Source organism: Cervus elaphus, chromosome 22 (assembly GCF_910594005.1).
Source record: "Cervus elaphus chromosome 22, mCerEla1.1, whole genome shotgun sequence".
Lineage (NCBI taxonomy): Eukaryota > Metazoa > Chordata > Mammalia > Artiodactyla > Cervidae > Cervus > Cervus elaphus.
In genome coordinates this window covers 10,000,001-10,014,665 of record NC_057836.1, presented here as the reverse complement: position 1 = coordinate 10,014,665, position 14,665 = coordinate 10,000,001, and the positions used below count along the sequence as shown (strand labels likewise).

General features: G+C 53.2%; 1 protein-coding gene across 3 annotated transcripts in view; it reads right to left on the bottom strand.

Annotated features, from left to right (window-relative positions):
• Positions 1–14,665, bottom strand: part of TMEM184B (transmembrane protein 184B) — a 50,542-nt gene that overhangs the window by 13,758 nt on the left and 22,119 nt on the right. For all 3 annotated transcript variants that reach the window (XM_043880712.1, XM_043880713.1, XM_043880714.1), the window contains 2 exons: positions 10,284–10,533; positions 8,605–8,770 (listed from right to left, as the gene is read on the bottom strand). In XM_043880712.1, the coding sequence (XP_043736647.1) occupies positions 8,605–8,770; positions 10,284–10,475 (358 nt within the window). In that variant the 5' untranslated portion in view covers positions 10,476–10,533. The remainder of the gene's footprint in view (positions 1–8,604; positions 8,771–10,283; positions 10,534–14,665) is intronic.

Genomic DNA, 14,665 nt, shown 5'->3' with positions numbered 1-14,665 from the left:
GGTCGCTCTGCTAAATCCCAGAGGCAGACCCAGCTACGACGCCACCTTGTCCTTGGCTGGTCCCATCTTGTCGCCATGCTGACATCACACCCCACAATCTCTGTGGATCTGCCTGCTCCTTCGAGTACAAGAGGCAGCATAAAGCGGCCAGCAAGCCATGGACCCTGGAGCCAGACTGCCTGTGTGTTCCACCACTTAGGTTCCACCACTTAGGAGCTGTGTGGCAAATTTCTTCCGTGCTCTGGGCCTCGGTTTCCTCATCTCTAAGCCGGGGCTAACAGCTCCTTCTGGGTGGGGGCTGCAGCGAGGATGGGGCTCAGGGCTGAAAGTGTGATGCCTTATCTACGAGGCTGGGCTTACAGTAAATACTGTACAGTGTTACCCACTATCTTCTGTAAGCATCTTGCAGGCAGGACCCGAGGCCCACCCCCAACAGTGATCAAAGAGCTTGGCACTTCCACACTCAATCAGCATGGAAGAACCGAATGGATGGAAACAGGTCACAGCTCCAGGTGAGGCTGAGAGGACTCTGGGTGTGGCCCTCATTCAGTCCTGCGCTCGAGGTGCTCACTCTTTCACAGGCTGGGAAGCTGCACCTTCCCCAAGGTAATCCGACTTCCGGTCACCAAAGACAAAGTCCAAGGGAGAGGCCACAGGGGCCCAAGGTTCCTCTGCCCCTCCGTTCAGAACCAACAAACTAGGCTATCTTGCAATCCACTTCTGGGAAGAGCTTGGTGCCTGAGCTCACATCCTTTCCTGTGTCGCAACATATGTCAGCCCGCTCCTGAATTATGTGGTCCAGTTCTCTGTCCATATGCAGCTCTGCATTCAACTGGTGAGATCACCAAACTTCATCCATCTCTCCCAATTCCGGATTTTTGACCTTTGATCAGTGCTCTGGGGCCAGACAGTCTGCAAAATCCCGATTTGCTGATGGTTTCTGTTAAAAGAATCATTAGTGAGTTGATAATGCATCTTGGAGAAAGGAAACAAGACAGAATCTCCTGGAGATGACTCAACCAGCCCACACCAAGACCCACTGACCATCTGGAAAAATCAATGCCCTTCCTAGGAAATGACAGAGCCATGCAAAATACCACCCCCACACTCCAGCATGTGTGTTTAAAATGGACAGCTCAACACACAGCCAGGGAACAAACACAGAGATAAGCTGGCCCTGAACGTCAGAAGAGCAAAAAAGATTAACAGTGGGGGTTCTCACCTGACCACGCTTCTGATCACAGCTCCCATTCTGGTTCCCTGGAGAGATCCCAGATACACAAGTGACCAGAGGGGCCCACAAGGAGCATCCAGCATAAGAGAAAGAATGGGCTCTTTCTCTTTCTCTCACCCTGGACAGTCAGGTACCTGGAACTTCCATCTCCATTCTAGACACCAAATCTTAAATGAACTAGAGACAAATGCACACAATCAGAGGCAAAAGACCAGATTCAACTGCTGAGCAAACAGGGGGCACCCGAACATTCTTTCCCGTTTTTCCAGTGACTGGTGATCATCATGGACAATAACAGACACAACATGCTACAGCCAGGCGGGCAGGGTCCTCGCTCAGCACCTGCCCCCAGATTCTGAGCCACTGCAATGGCCCTAGCTCCTCCTCCCTCGTTTTTTCTGCCCTTTACTGTTCCTGCTCACTGCTGCTCCCTGCCAGCCGAAAAGCTGACTCCGATCCCTGTCTTCATTGGTTTCTTCTGGTTGCCTGTCTTTATCCTGATGGGCTGAGCTCTTCTGATTCCTGGCTCTCTCAGAGCCGTGACCAGCAAGGGCCACTACCAGCCCCATGAGTCCTGCTGGCAGCACACCGGTCGTTGAGTCTTTGGCGGTCCTCAAGCTGGTGGTCCTCAACTGCACTCGCCCAACCTGGGAAGAAGTTTCACTTTGGACCAGAATCCGGGAATCCAAGTTCGTCCCAAATTGGAAACTGGGTGAAGAAAGCATCATTCTTTGTTGCTCTCGTACATGTAAAACCTCTTCCCTTAACAAGAGTTCACACTTTTGCAGGGAAGAAGCTTGTCCTGTACTCCTTCCCCAAGCTTGGCCACAGAGCAATTCTTGGACCTCAGAGACCCAGACCAGAGTCTGGCCTTTGGCAGTTACTCTCTAGGTAACAATCTGGGCAAATTTTTTAGCCTATGTGAGTTTTTTTTCACATTTGAAACATGGGGATGATAACAGATACTCTACCAGGTAACTGAGATGTGAGAACGAGCTAACAGTAATGAAAACACATGTGCTGAACTGAAGTGCCGCACAAACCTTATTAACAAGACAGTGCCCGCATGAAGCAGCTGAAGAAGGGTCTCCCCCATCTGAGCTCCAGCCATCTGCACCTCTCCAATCACCGTGCTCCCCAGGTTGTCTCAGAGGCATCTTTAGGGGCGACCCCCTACCCCAGTCAAACACTAAATGCAGGCAAGGGGGCCGGATCCCACCCCTTCACCATCTGCCTGCCCTGCACACCCTGGTGGTCCAGCCCCAGCTCTGAGAATTCTGGCCCTCATGAGGTAGTAGACGCTCAGTGGTAGAGAATCTAGCGGCGATATAAAAGACCCAGGTTCGATCCCTGGGTCGGGAAGATCCCCTGGAAAAGGGAATGGTAACCCACTCCAGTGTTCTTGCCTGGAGAATCCCATGGACAGAGGAGCCTGGTGGACTACAGTCCATGGGGTCACAGAGTCAGACACGACTGAGCAACTAACACTTCCATTAGGGGCACTGGGCAAGCATCCATTTCTCCCTAGATAGTGGAATCACGACCTCCAATTCACAGGGTTCACCTCCATTCTCCCCTGAAATGCCCCTGAAGTGAGACAGCATTAGGGGCAAAGGTACAAACCTTCAAAGGCAAGGACATGGCCCCAGAGGCAGCAGGTGCCATGAGGCAGAGGGATGTCACAAAGGCTCTGGAAGGTGCGGCATGGTCGCTGACCTGGGGACAGGAGGGAGCCACAGAACCCCAGGAACCTGTGTGACCGGGCGCGCCAGGCAGCCCTGAAAGCTGTGGGTGCAGATGAGAACACCGGCCACCAGTCTCCATGTGGTGCTCTTGGCTTTTTCCTTTCGAGACAGTTGAGATGGTTCTGCCCTCACAGAACTTGGCCCAGCTAAGGGCAGCGATGCAGAGACTTGCAGAAAATACAGGCAGGAAGTCTGAACACGAAGGGAAGATGGCCAGGGCCCTTTCCCAGCTATCGATCAGCCCCTCAGCGTCCTCCTCCTAGAAGGCGACGAGAACATTATTCTCTGGGGGAACAGGCCCAGAATCAAAGAGCCTTCATGTACTGTCTACCCCACCACTGCATGCAAACAGCAGAGGAGCAACCTCCCTGGTGGTCCAGTGGTTAAGATGCCCCACTGCCACTATTGGAGATGCAGATTCAATCCCTGGTCAGGGAAATAAGATCCCATATGCTGCAGTAAAAAAAAAATAACTAAATAAGTAAATAAAAGGCAGAGGAAATGTCCCACGTCCTATCCACGTCCTCCACCCAACTGGGATGAGGCCCAGCAGTTTTAAGACCCATTCTTCTTTTCCACTGTTTTAGATTTCTTATTTTGGGCTCCAACGTGTACTTGGTATTTCCTTTACTTATGTGTGTGCTCAGTCATGTCTGACTCTTTGCAACCCTACAGGCTGTAGCCTGACAGGCTCCTCTGTCCCTGGGATTTCCCAAGAAAGAATACTGGGTTGCCATTTCCTCCTCCAGGGGATCTTCCTCACTCAGGGTTTGAACCCGCGTCTCTTGCATCTCCCACACTGGGAGGCAGATTCTATATCACTGTGCCACCTGAAAAGCCCAAGCCCCATTCTCAAATATATTAAAAAAAAAAAAAATATCCAAGATCACCAGACATTTGAGGAAAGCTTCTTACTCAAAGGTCAAAGAGCAAAGTAAGCAAACAATTGGAAGAAACTCAAAAGACAGATATAATGTGGGGAATAGAAGAAAAATGTACTTAGCATCCCCAGAGAGAGAAGAAGAAAACCAGGAACAAGGGGAAAAGAGCAGGGAAGAGCGCCTGACATTTTACAACACGATAAAGGAAATAAAACCTTCAACAGAAAGCTCAAAGGTAAAGATCTGAAACACAATCAGAAAAATTCTTGGAAAGCGGAACAAAGAAAAAGATGGAAAATGCCAAGAAACTGTAAAGGAAATTTGAGGCTCAATCCAAAAGTGCAACATCCTACTTAACTTATTCCAGAAAGGGATGATCAAATGGAAGGGAAGGAATTATCAAAGAAACATTCAGGATAATTTCCCAGAACCTTAGGATATGAGTTGTGTCCACCCTGAAAAAGCCCACCAGATGCCCTGCACGATGAACACCCCATCTCTCGTGAGATTTCAGAACAACGGGGATAAAGACAAGATCCTAAAAGCTAGGAGGAAAAAAAAAAAAGAGTTACATACAAGCTTTAAGGATCCAGCAGACTTTCCAAAAACAACACTGGAAGCTAAGAGACAGTTAAAAACACACCTTCAAAATTCAGAGGGAGAATTTTCAATTCAGAAATCATATTCCCACTGAACACCAATGAACTTAAACATGATAATCAAGATATTTGCAGATAATGTTCAGATTTCAAAAAAACAGAACTCCCGTGCAACCTATCTTCTCAGGAAGCCCCTGGAAGATGTGTGCTCACCAAAAAGAGCAGACCTCAAACGCAGAAAAGATGGCACCCAGGGAACAGGTGTTTCAGGACAGGAAAGACGGCAGGATTCCTGGACTGACGGTGAAGGCAAGACCCAGCACAACAGCTGAAAAGTAAGAGGCCTCGAGGACAACCAGTCCAGATGGGGGCAAGGAGGGCAGGGCTCCAGGAGGATCGCCACCTGGAAAACCCGGAACTAGGAGACTGACAGGAGGGCTTCTTTTTTTATTCAACTGAGGTGCTGGGAGGATAAATTAATGATAAGAGACAGAAAACAGCAAGCCAAAGGGGCAGACAAGTAGTAACCAGAGGGAAAACAAAGCGGAACAAGGAAATGTTGTCTTGGGTCATTGTCAGGCTGAGCCCTGAACAACAGTTACAGATGTTTAATCCACACACTGAACACAGACTAAGAAAAATCAGGATACGATCACATTAAAAAGAGGAAGGAAAGAAAACACGCGCGCGCGCGTGTGTGTGTGTGTGTGTGTGTGTGTGTGTGTGCGCGCTGTAGTTGGAGATAAGATGCCTAGCTCAAAGCCTTCCTTGGACTTCCCTGGCAATCCAGTGGTTAAAACTCTGCACTTCCACTGCAGGCGGAATGGGTTCAATCCCTGGTTGGGGAACTAAGTAAGATCCCACATGCTGCATAGCGTGACCAAAAACAAAACCCCAAAACCAAAACAAAAAGCCTTCTGCAGCAGGAAGTCACTATGTAACACTACACAAAACTGAAAAGCTAAGAAATAACAGTAAAAGCCTATTTTTAGGTCACTGGAACAAATGAAACCAGTTTCAAGAGTTGAAAGTGGGATGACTTTGAGAGTGAGGAGGAGTTGGGGCAGTTTTGTGTTTCAACCAAGGGCACATATTACTTCAATAAAAGTAAAATCTTAGTTGTTTAAATTTTGTTAAAAAAAAAAAAGCAAATGTCTCTAAGAGGCCTGACAGAGAGTCTGACTCTGAGCCGGGCTACACAACAGGTTGGTTCTATCTGAAATAAGAGGCCCCCAGCCCAGTCGATTTGTGTCCCTTCCCGAGTTTTGGGACATGAGGAGAAAGGGTGGGAGGATGGTTCTTTTTGACTTTTAAGGGACACACCCCATCATCAACTCTGTGGGGGCGGCTCCTGCGGGCAGCTGCAGATAAGAGCACCAAGCAGGAGGTGCAGAAAAGGCCAGGCCAGGGCCCAGCCCACCAACTCAGACACTGCGAGCTGGTAGACTCGGGGGGCAGCCTGAACTCCACGGCAGCTGCTGCACTGTTTGTAAACTCCTTCGGAGAGGCCAAGCAGATAATAGCGTTGCTAGGAGATGTGCTTTGCAGGGCAGCCGGCTTCCTGTGAGGACCTTCGTGTGGCTGGAAGGATAGGCCGGGCTGGACCTGAACAAAAGGGTTCTGAGATGGAGTAGCCGCCGACCATCTGCTGCTGCCTCTGGGGCCCAGAGTAAGATGGTCTGGGGGCCCCGGGTGGTCCCCACTTCTGCCGTGAGCCCCAGTCTTCAGGGCCCTGGAGAGAAGGGAGTCTATACTTGTCCCCCCATCACACAGGATAGCCCCACCCTGGGCCCCCAGTAGGGAAGTGCTTTTTGCTTCCAAAGAAACCAGTGGGCAGAGGCTGCTCCTGGGCACCGTGGCGAGGCTGGCAGCTGAACAGAAAAGGGAGCCCCACCGTCCCCATCCTCAGGCTTTACCACTCCCTAGGTGCCCAGTGGTTTCCCGGGGGATTCCAGTGCTTCCAGGAACATCAGGCTCTAGGGGCCCCGCCCAGCTGCCACGCTCTCACCTGACAGAGCCGGGCAGGGACTCCAGCCCCGGGGATTCAGCGAGGCCCCACGTGGGTGACTGCAAGGCACGTAGCAGGTGTTTAATAAAGTCTTTTCTTGTTTTGGCTGTGCCAAGCCGCACACACGCTCTTATTAGTTCCCCACCCAGAGATCAAACCTGCACCCCCTGCAGTGGAAGCTCAGAGTCTTCCCTTATCCGTTCCAAACATACAGAGGGCGCGAGCACCTCTCACCTGCTGGCTCTGTTGCCTGTGCTCTCTGCCCGTGTCTGCTCTCTGGAGCTGACAGTCCATGAGGGAGACGGAGCAAATCAGGCTCACACGCTACCCATGCTTAACTGCAAACAGGGGCTGGGAGCCGGAGCCACGGGCAGGCCTTTCTGAGGAGATGCTGGAGTCAAGATGAAAGAGCTCTGCAGACACTGGGAAAACGGATGTGGTGGGCTGGGTGGGAAAGGAGGCTGGCATGGCTGCAGGGACAGGGGGGCCCACCGGGTGCCTGCATTATCTCCTCAAGTTCAAAGGCCACTTCCTGTGCCCTGCGAGTCTTCAGGGATACACATGTTCAAAGTGAGATGAGAGCAGAGACTCTGGCTTCTTTGGGGCCAAGCACACTGCACTCCAATATCCAGGGCCAGGACAAAGCGCTGCCCCCTCCTTCTCCAGGGTCTGGGAAGCAGATAATCAGTTGTGGTCAGAGCCTCGGTATAAGGAAAACCATGTTTGGTCATTCTACCCAAAACCATCAGCGCAGGTACAGGGAGGAGACAGGAAAGCATAGAACTATTGAGGAGGGTGGGCATCAGAGCAGCGATCTTGAGTTCAAGCGTCCTCCTTCCTCTCCCTGCTGGCCTGCCTGGGGACAGGCCGAAGCATCGCTGGCCTGAGACCTGTCCTGGGGTCTCTGGCCTCCCCTTCCTTCACCCACTCAGCAACTGGAGATTTTCTAAACTGCAATTTCCAGTCATGTCATATTCCTGTGTATCACCAGTAAAACAGAAAGCTTCCGTTTCCTTCTATGCCCCCAAGGCTGTGTACATCCCCATCCCTGCCTCCCAGGCCCATCGCCTCTAGCCACTGGCCTCTCCTCTGGCCGTGGCTACCCACCACCCCCGCAGCTCCCAGCACCCCCAAACTGGCACACTGAGATTCCTCTCTGCCCAGAATGAATGCTCATCCATGCCACTGCCTGGCAGATGCCGATTCATCTCTAAGACACTGATCCCTGCCCCATCCCACCCCCATCCCCAGCCAGGGCAACTGGGAGAGAGTATCCCTGTCTCCTTGTGCTGTTTAGGCTACACAGATTCCCACACGGCAGGCAGGGTGAGGGTTGTCTTGCCCGGAGCCCAGCACGGGGCCTGGCCGGGTGCTTGGAGCTCAGCACAGGAGCAAGTGATGTGTCCACACCACACATGAGACAAGCCCCTTACCCACCTGTACCTAGTGGTACAGGGGTGCGTCAAGCCCACAGGTTGTGTGTGGTGGTGCCCAGGCAGCCTTGAAGACCTGGGCCATGAGGTCACCCCCAAGATTATGCAAATCAGTCAGGGATGAGCTGGGATCCACAGCGAGGACATGCTCCCTGGGGACCAGGATGTGTACATGGCTGGGTTTGGGAACCAGGTGCATGATGCAGGAGTCGATTAACATGCATGTACTGTCCCTCCATCCCCAGGACTTTCTAAACACCTGTCCCTGGGGTGTGGAGCTAAAACACAGGTGAACAGGCAGTGGCCCACCCTGCCCTGTCCCTTAACTAACTTATGGTGTAGAGGGTGGGACAGACAGGACCCTCCCTTCCACAGAAGAGAAGCCCTTTCTATCTACCAATGAGCCACTTATTTGCTGTCCCCACCCTCACCAGAGATGCCAGCACTGAGAAAGGAGCCCTGATCCCAGGTGTCTGCGGAGGAGTTTGGGGGCCACGTCACGAAGCATCTCAGCAGGTGACACCTGGTTACATGTGTGCTGGTATCTGGGTGGAAAACCCTGAAGGGGGTCAAGAAGGGACGGGTGGCCCCTCCAGGAGGAAGCCGGGAAGAGGGTCTTCTAGCTCCCAGACAAAGTGGGGGTGCACAGCTCCCAGCCACCGCCCCCCCCACAGCCCTCTGGCTGCCGCCCGAGCCGTCCTCACCCTCGTAGCAGTCACGCACGGTGCCGAAGTACACGTAGTACTGGTCGTTGGTGAAGAAAAGGAGGCTGAGCCAGGAGTCGAAGGCGTAGATGGGCACAATGAAGAGGATGCGGACGATGTAGCGCTGCTCGTTGGGGCAGCTGTAGCAGCGCAGGTGCATGTAGATCTGGGGGCGGAGGGGGGCGGTCAGCCGGAGCCCCAGAGACCATGGCCCGTCCGCTCCACGGGAGCAGGAGCCCGCCCGGGTCCGGCTCTGCCCTCAACTAGCACGGGGACCACCACGTTAACTCAGCCCTGAGCCTCTGCGTCCTCCTCTCTCCACTGTGATGACATACACTTCCCAGGTGAGGCTGTTGTAAGCATCTGACCAAGGGGTGCGTGAAGCCCACAGGCTGCCTCGCAGGTGCCCAGGCTGCCTCGCAGGCCCAGGGTCACCCCCAAGATTATGCAAATCAGTCAGGGATGAGCTGGGGTCCACAGCGATGACAAGCTCCCTGGGGACCAGGATGTGTGCATGGCTGGGTTTGGGAACCAGGTGCCTGATGCAGGAGTAGATTAACATGCATGTACTGTCCCTCCACTTCCAAGACTTTCTAAACACCTGTCCCTGGGGCGTGGAGCTAAAACACAGGTGAACAGGCAGTGGCCCACCCTGCCCTGTCCCTTAACTAACTTATGGTGCAGAGGGCAGGACAGACAGGACCCTCCCTTCCACAGAAGGTGGAAGTCCTTTCTGGCTGAGTGGCTGCAGCAACAGCCTCATTCTGGGTCTCACTTTCCCATCTGTTGAACAGGGGCAGCGCTGCCTGCCTTGCTGGCAAGTTGGGAGAATGCAATGCAGTTTTTAGAAAGCAGGGGAAAAAATAAAAGCTGCACACAAATGCCAAGAACGGCTCTAACCACGATGCAACAGTCCCAGCAGCCAGAGTCTCCCTCATCCCAGCTCCCATGACTTCATGCTTGGCCCAGCCAAGCCCTGTGCTCGGGAGGAGGAAGACAAAGCATTTCCCATCTGCTGTGAGCCAGCCGCCTGGGAAGCAGTCGGGTTCTAGGAGGGATGGGGAACCCTGGGACCGGAACGGGTTCAGCCTCCCTCTTCACGGAGCAGCCTTCAAACCTTCTTCTTTGGGCAGCCAAGGAACATCCCAGCCCATGGCAGCCTCCCCTGGGAAGGCGAGCCCAGGGGGATGGGAAACTTGACTTCTGTCCCAGCTCTGCCACCAACTTGTATGTGACTAGGCTAGTGTCTCCTCCCTCCTTCCTCTCTGGGTCTCTATTTTCTCATCTGCACAGGGGACACTGCCACCCTGTACACAGTTCCCAGGGTCCCCTATAGCTTGGGCTGGACACATGACCAGTTCTGGCCCACAGAAGGTGGACCATTTCTGGTTGAGAAAGTTAAATATTCAGAGTACTTTGTACACACACCCTTCCCTGCAGTTGTCAGACAGATGGTGTCTTGCAACTGTAAGATGCTGGAGCCACAGAATGGAAACTGACCGGCACTGGGCTGGCTGAGCAAGAACCCGACTCCCCCGGGGAAGCCCCTGAGATTCAGGGCTTATTTATTACTGCAGTGTAGCCTGGCCTGGCCTAACTAATACTATGTTGGATGAGAAACCTCTCGGGACCACCTCCCCTGGAGCACTGGGGCTTGCTGGCTCGCCTGGCCTGGGTACCTGGTGGCAGGTGATGAGCAGGGCTGTCCAAACGAAGAAGCCAGAGATGGCCTGAGCAGCGGTTGTCATCAGGAACACGGGCTGCTCCATGGCCGTGGGGCTACCCTCAGGGATCACGGAGACGCTGGGCGAGGCTGCTGCCGTGGTGGGTGACGCTGGATCCGGGGCCAGCGCGGCCCCCCTCACGGTCATGGTGCCCGGCAGCAGGGGGCTTCCTGAGAGAAAGCCTCAGAGCTAATGACGAGCTGGCCTAGAAAGAGGGAACCACAGTGTTAGCCTCCTTCCAGTATCAGCAGCGGCACTGCAAAGAACATTCTAGGCTTTACATCTCCTTCAAAATGTGACCAGACCCTGACCATGCCTCACTCCAGCCCCTGGATTAATGGAACAGGCTCCTGACCAATCTCTCTGCTTCTTCCTTGGCCCCACCATCCACACAGAGCAGCAAGTGAACCTTCTAAGACATCGGTCAGATTGAGCCCTTCCTCTGCTCAAAACCCTCCAATGGCTCCTGTCTCCATCAGACTACAAGCTGTTGTCCTTACAGAGGCCCACAGACTGCCTGATGGGCCCTCTACACTCTCTGATCTCAAGTCCATTCCCATCATAATCCTCCATTCCAGTCACATGAGCCTCCTGTGGCTCCAACAAGCCACGCCTGCTCCTGCCACAGGGCCTTTGCACGGCCTCTGCCCCACCACACAGCACCTCCCACACACCCTTTAGGTCTCTGCCCTGACCACCCATTCAAATGGGTGACCACCCTCACCCAAGGCACTCTGACCTCTTTATTTCTCTCCAGAGCACTCATCACCACCTGACTCCAGCTGACAAATCATACATCACTCACGTGTTCGTTAACTGTCTGTCTCCCGCACCAGATACTAGCTCCCTGACAGCAGGGGCCCTGTTCTGCTCAGGACTGGATCTCCGGCCCTTGGTCAGTGCGGGCATAGGACAGAGCGGGTGTTCAGTGATTGTGTGGTCTCCAACCATCTTTACACCTCTGTTACAGTCTAGCAGGGTCACTTTAGTGCTGAGGCACCCCCTCTGATATTTCTCCCCAGTTTTCCTAACGGCTGACACTTGGTCCTCACCATCCTGCTGTGTCGTGCTGGACATTTTATGGCCCTTCCCCACCTCCAAACTGCTCACCTTTTAATTTAGCTCATGGACCGCTCTTCCTAAAAGCCTGCCCTGTTCACTTTGCCCATTTAGGTGCTTCCATGCATGTCACCCGCCTCTGTTGTCCTACATGACACGTGCCGCTGTCATTTGCTTGCATTTATCCTCCTAAGTCTGCCCACTCTTCAAGGCAAGACCACTTTTCTATCTTGGAATCCCCTGCAGCAAGCTTAGCACCAAGACCACTTATAATGTTTATTTTATCATCCATCGATTTCCACTCCTCATTTCAAAAGGAATTTGAGGTACGTCAGAGAGAAGCAAAGAATAGGGTTGAGGCAGCTGACATAAAGGAAGATTCTGGGTGGGGAAAGTAAAGATGGGAGTGGGCGGGACACAGGATGGCACTCCAGCATCCCGGGCAGTTACCCCACGTGGACTGTCATGTCGGCCCCACACTTCCTGGTAGCAACTTCAGTATCTGGGGTAATAAATTAATAGTTTCACATTGGAAGGAAACCATATATTACAGAAGAACTGTTGTTATGGCTCTCCTGGCAAGTTTACAAACAAGGGCCAATGGCAGGCTGGGGGCTGGCATCACTCTCAAACAGTGAAGCCATTCCATCAGAAGCACCTGGAAAGCTCTGGAAAGCTCAGGACTGGTCACTCCCCCCCACAGACTTGCCAAGACCCATGGCCCTGATGGAAGTCCTTTTCAGTGTTGCCACCTGTTGACAGGTTGGACAATGCCATCCTGGGGTCACGGAGCATCCATGCAGCAAAGGCCCCAGACTAACCTGCAATGGACCACGTGACCGTCCAACCACTGATGCAAACAGATGTGAAGGTGAGACAAGAAAGAGCCCTGGCTGAAGCTCAAGCCTCAGCTCCACCACGACCAGCTGTGTGTCTGCACAGGCTCAGTGGACCCCAGAGGGTCTCCACTGCCTGACCGAGAAAACGGCCAACCCCCCACACCCAACCATCCCAGCCTGAACCCTGCAGTCAGCCCAGATGACCTCTCCCAGTGCCCTCCCCGTCTGAGCTACAAGATACCGACACCAACAGGAGGTTTCCTGGGGTCTTCCCGAGGTGCATCCTGACCCCAAGACGAAGAAGAGGATTTTTCCCACACCTCCCCACCCCTCTGCCCCCATCTGAGTCATGTCTGCTCTTAGCTATATGTTTTTACCCTGGAAGAGCCCCCTGTGTTTCTATTTTCCTGTAAAAATAAACTATCTCTAACGCGCCGACCGAGAGAAGAATCTCGATTAAAAACTCAAAACTGGAGAAGGCATCTATATAAAGAAACTCAAAACTGGAGAAGGTGTCTATATAAAGACTGGTGGCGCTTTGAAAAAGAGACACAGTGACAAGTCTAAGAATAGCTCCTGTAAGTATGGTTGCAACATTGAAAACCAGTGCCAGAAATATTTCCTAAAAGAGAAGATTTGGGTTGTAAATCATCATCTTTGTCTGTCATCCCAAATTAAATGAATAAACACAAGGAAATGGGGGGGGGGGCTTCAGGAAGTACAGACATGCTTCCATCTTCTCCTTCTGAGCAAGGACTGGGTGTGTCAAAGGCTGTTTTGTCCTCGACTAACAGCAGCGCTGACGAGACTGCGTACGGACTTCCCGAGACGGGGTAACCACTGAGCTCTGGCCCCGCCAAGGGGTGACCCGCTAGGGCATCTATTCAGTGCGGCTGGTTTCCTGCTGGGCTTTGCTTCCTCTCCCTCGAGTGCTCTCCTTATGTCGGTCATCTGGTTCCCAAGAAGTCCACTCAGAGGGCGGGTGACTTGCCCCCAAATCAGACCCAGGACTTCAACCCGGGTCCTGGAACATGTTCCAGGTGCGTACTGTCTACCAATGGGGGCCATGGATGAGCTGCCCCCCTGGGCTCCAAAGCCCCCTTCCAGGACAGGGGTCATGGCTGTCTCACCATGGCCCTGACTCCTAGCAGGAAGGGGAGGGAGGTACTTCCCAGGAGGGGAAGCCGCGGCCTTGGCGGGCGCTCCTGCGGCCTGACCCACACCAGCCACGTTTCTGACCATGTCTCGTGCTGGGGCCCCGTGATTTACAGACCATTGACCTCATTCTCAGGCGGCCCTCGCTGTTTACAAACCATTTCCCCCCACATGATCTCATGCCTTTTTTAACAGCCACTCTGAAGTAAGTAGGACTGTCTGCATCCTAGAGATGAGAACAAAGTGAAACTGGGTGTTTACAGCTTCCAGGGTACCACCAAATGACTCAAGGGCTTTCACAATAACCCCCAAAATACTTCTGGGGGTTCCACCAAATGACTCGAGAACTTTCACAATAACCCCCAAAATACTTCTGGAGGTACCACCAAATAACTCTAGGATTTTCATAATAACCTCCCAAATACTTCAGGCAGTGTTCTGACTTACAGGCACAGGGTCCCCGGCACCCAGAGAGGCAGGTGAAGGCGGCTCTCAAGGGCTTGCCCTGTTTCCGGGACCCTGGGCAGCTCATGGCACTAAACCCTGCAAACTTCACAGAGTGTGGGCACTGGCAGCAGGGGGTGGGCACTGGCTCCCATCCTTTCACACTCGGGACAGGCACCTTCCTGGAAAGAAGCTCTGCCTGCCTGGGTCGCGAGAGCGAGCAGGACGCTGGCCTGGTAACACCTCAGACCTGGGAGAAGTAGAGAGTTTGCTCCCCAGGGGAAAGGACCTCCATAGCTGCCTTTTTTCCACGCAACCCACACACACCAGAGGGGGCGGACTCACAGATGGAGCTCAGAACCTCAGCTCTAGCAGGTCCCCTGTATGTTCTTAATCGACTGAAGTTAAACTGCCAGGGTCGTGGTAGAGAGCCTGAGGGGAGACACTGGAGTCGTCTTTCCGGCAAACACTACCTGAGGTCTCTGGACACTGTGCTAGGCATGGAAGACCAGGTTTAAGGACTCACGGCTTCTCTACACGCCTGCTCTACGTGACTGGGGAACCTGGAGGCCTCACCCCTACCACATTGCACAAGGGAATGCCCACTACCCAGGGAGCCCCAAGGAAGCACCAACTGCCTTGGCCAAGGCTGGGGAGAGGGCTCGGGGAAGGCTTCAAAGTGGCAGCGGCTTTGGGCAGAGCTCCAAGGAGCATACCCAAGCTCCAGCTGTGAGGTCACCAAGCCGAGTTCCTACTGGACTCCACCACCTGCAAGCTTGACTTCATGTCTCAGAGCTTCAGTTGCTTCATCTATAATATTTGAAGGTAACGACATCATTG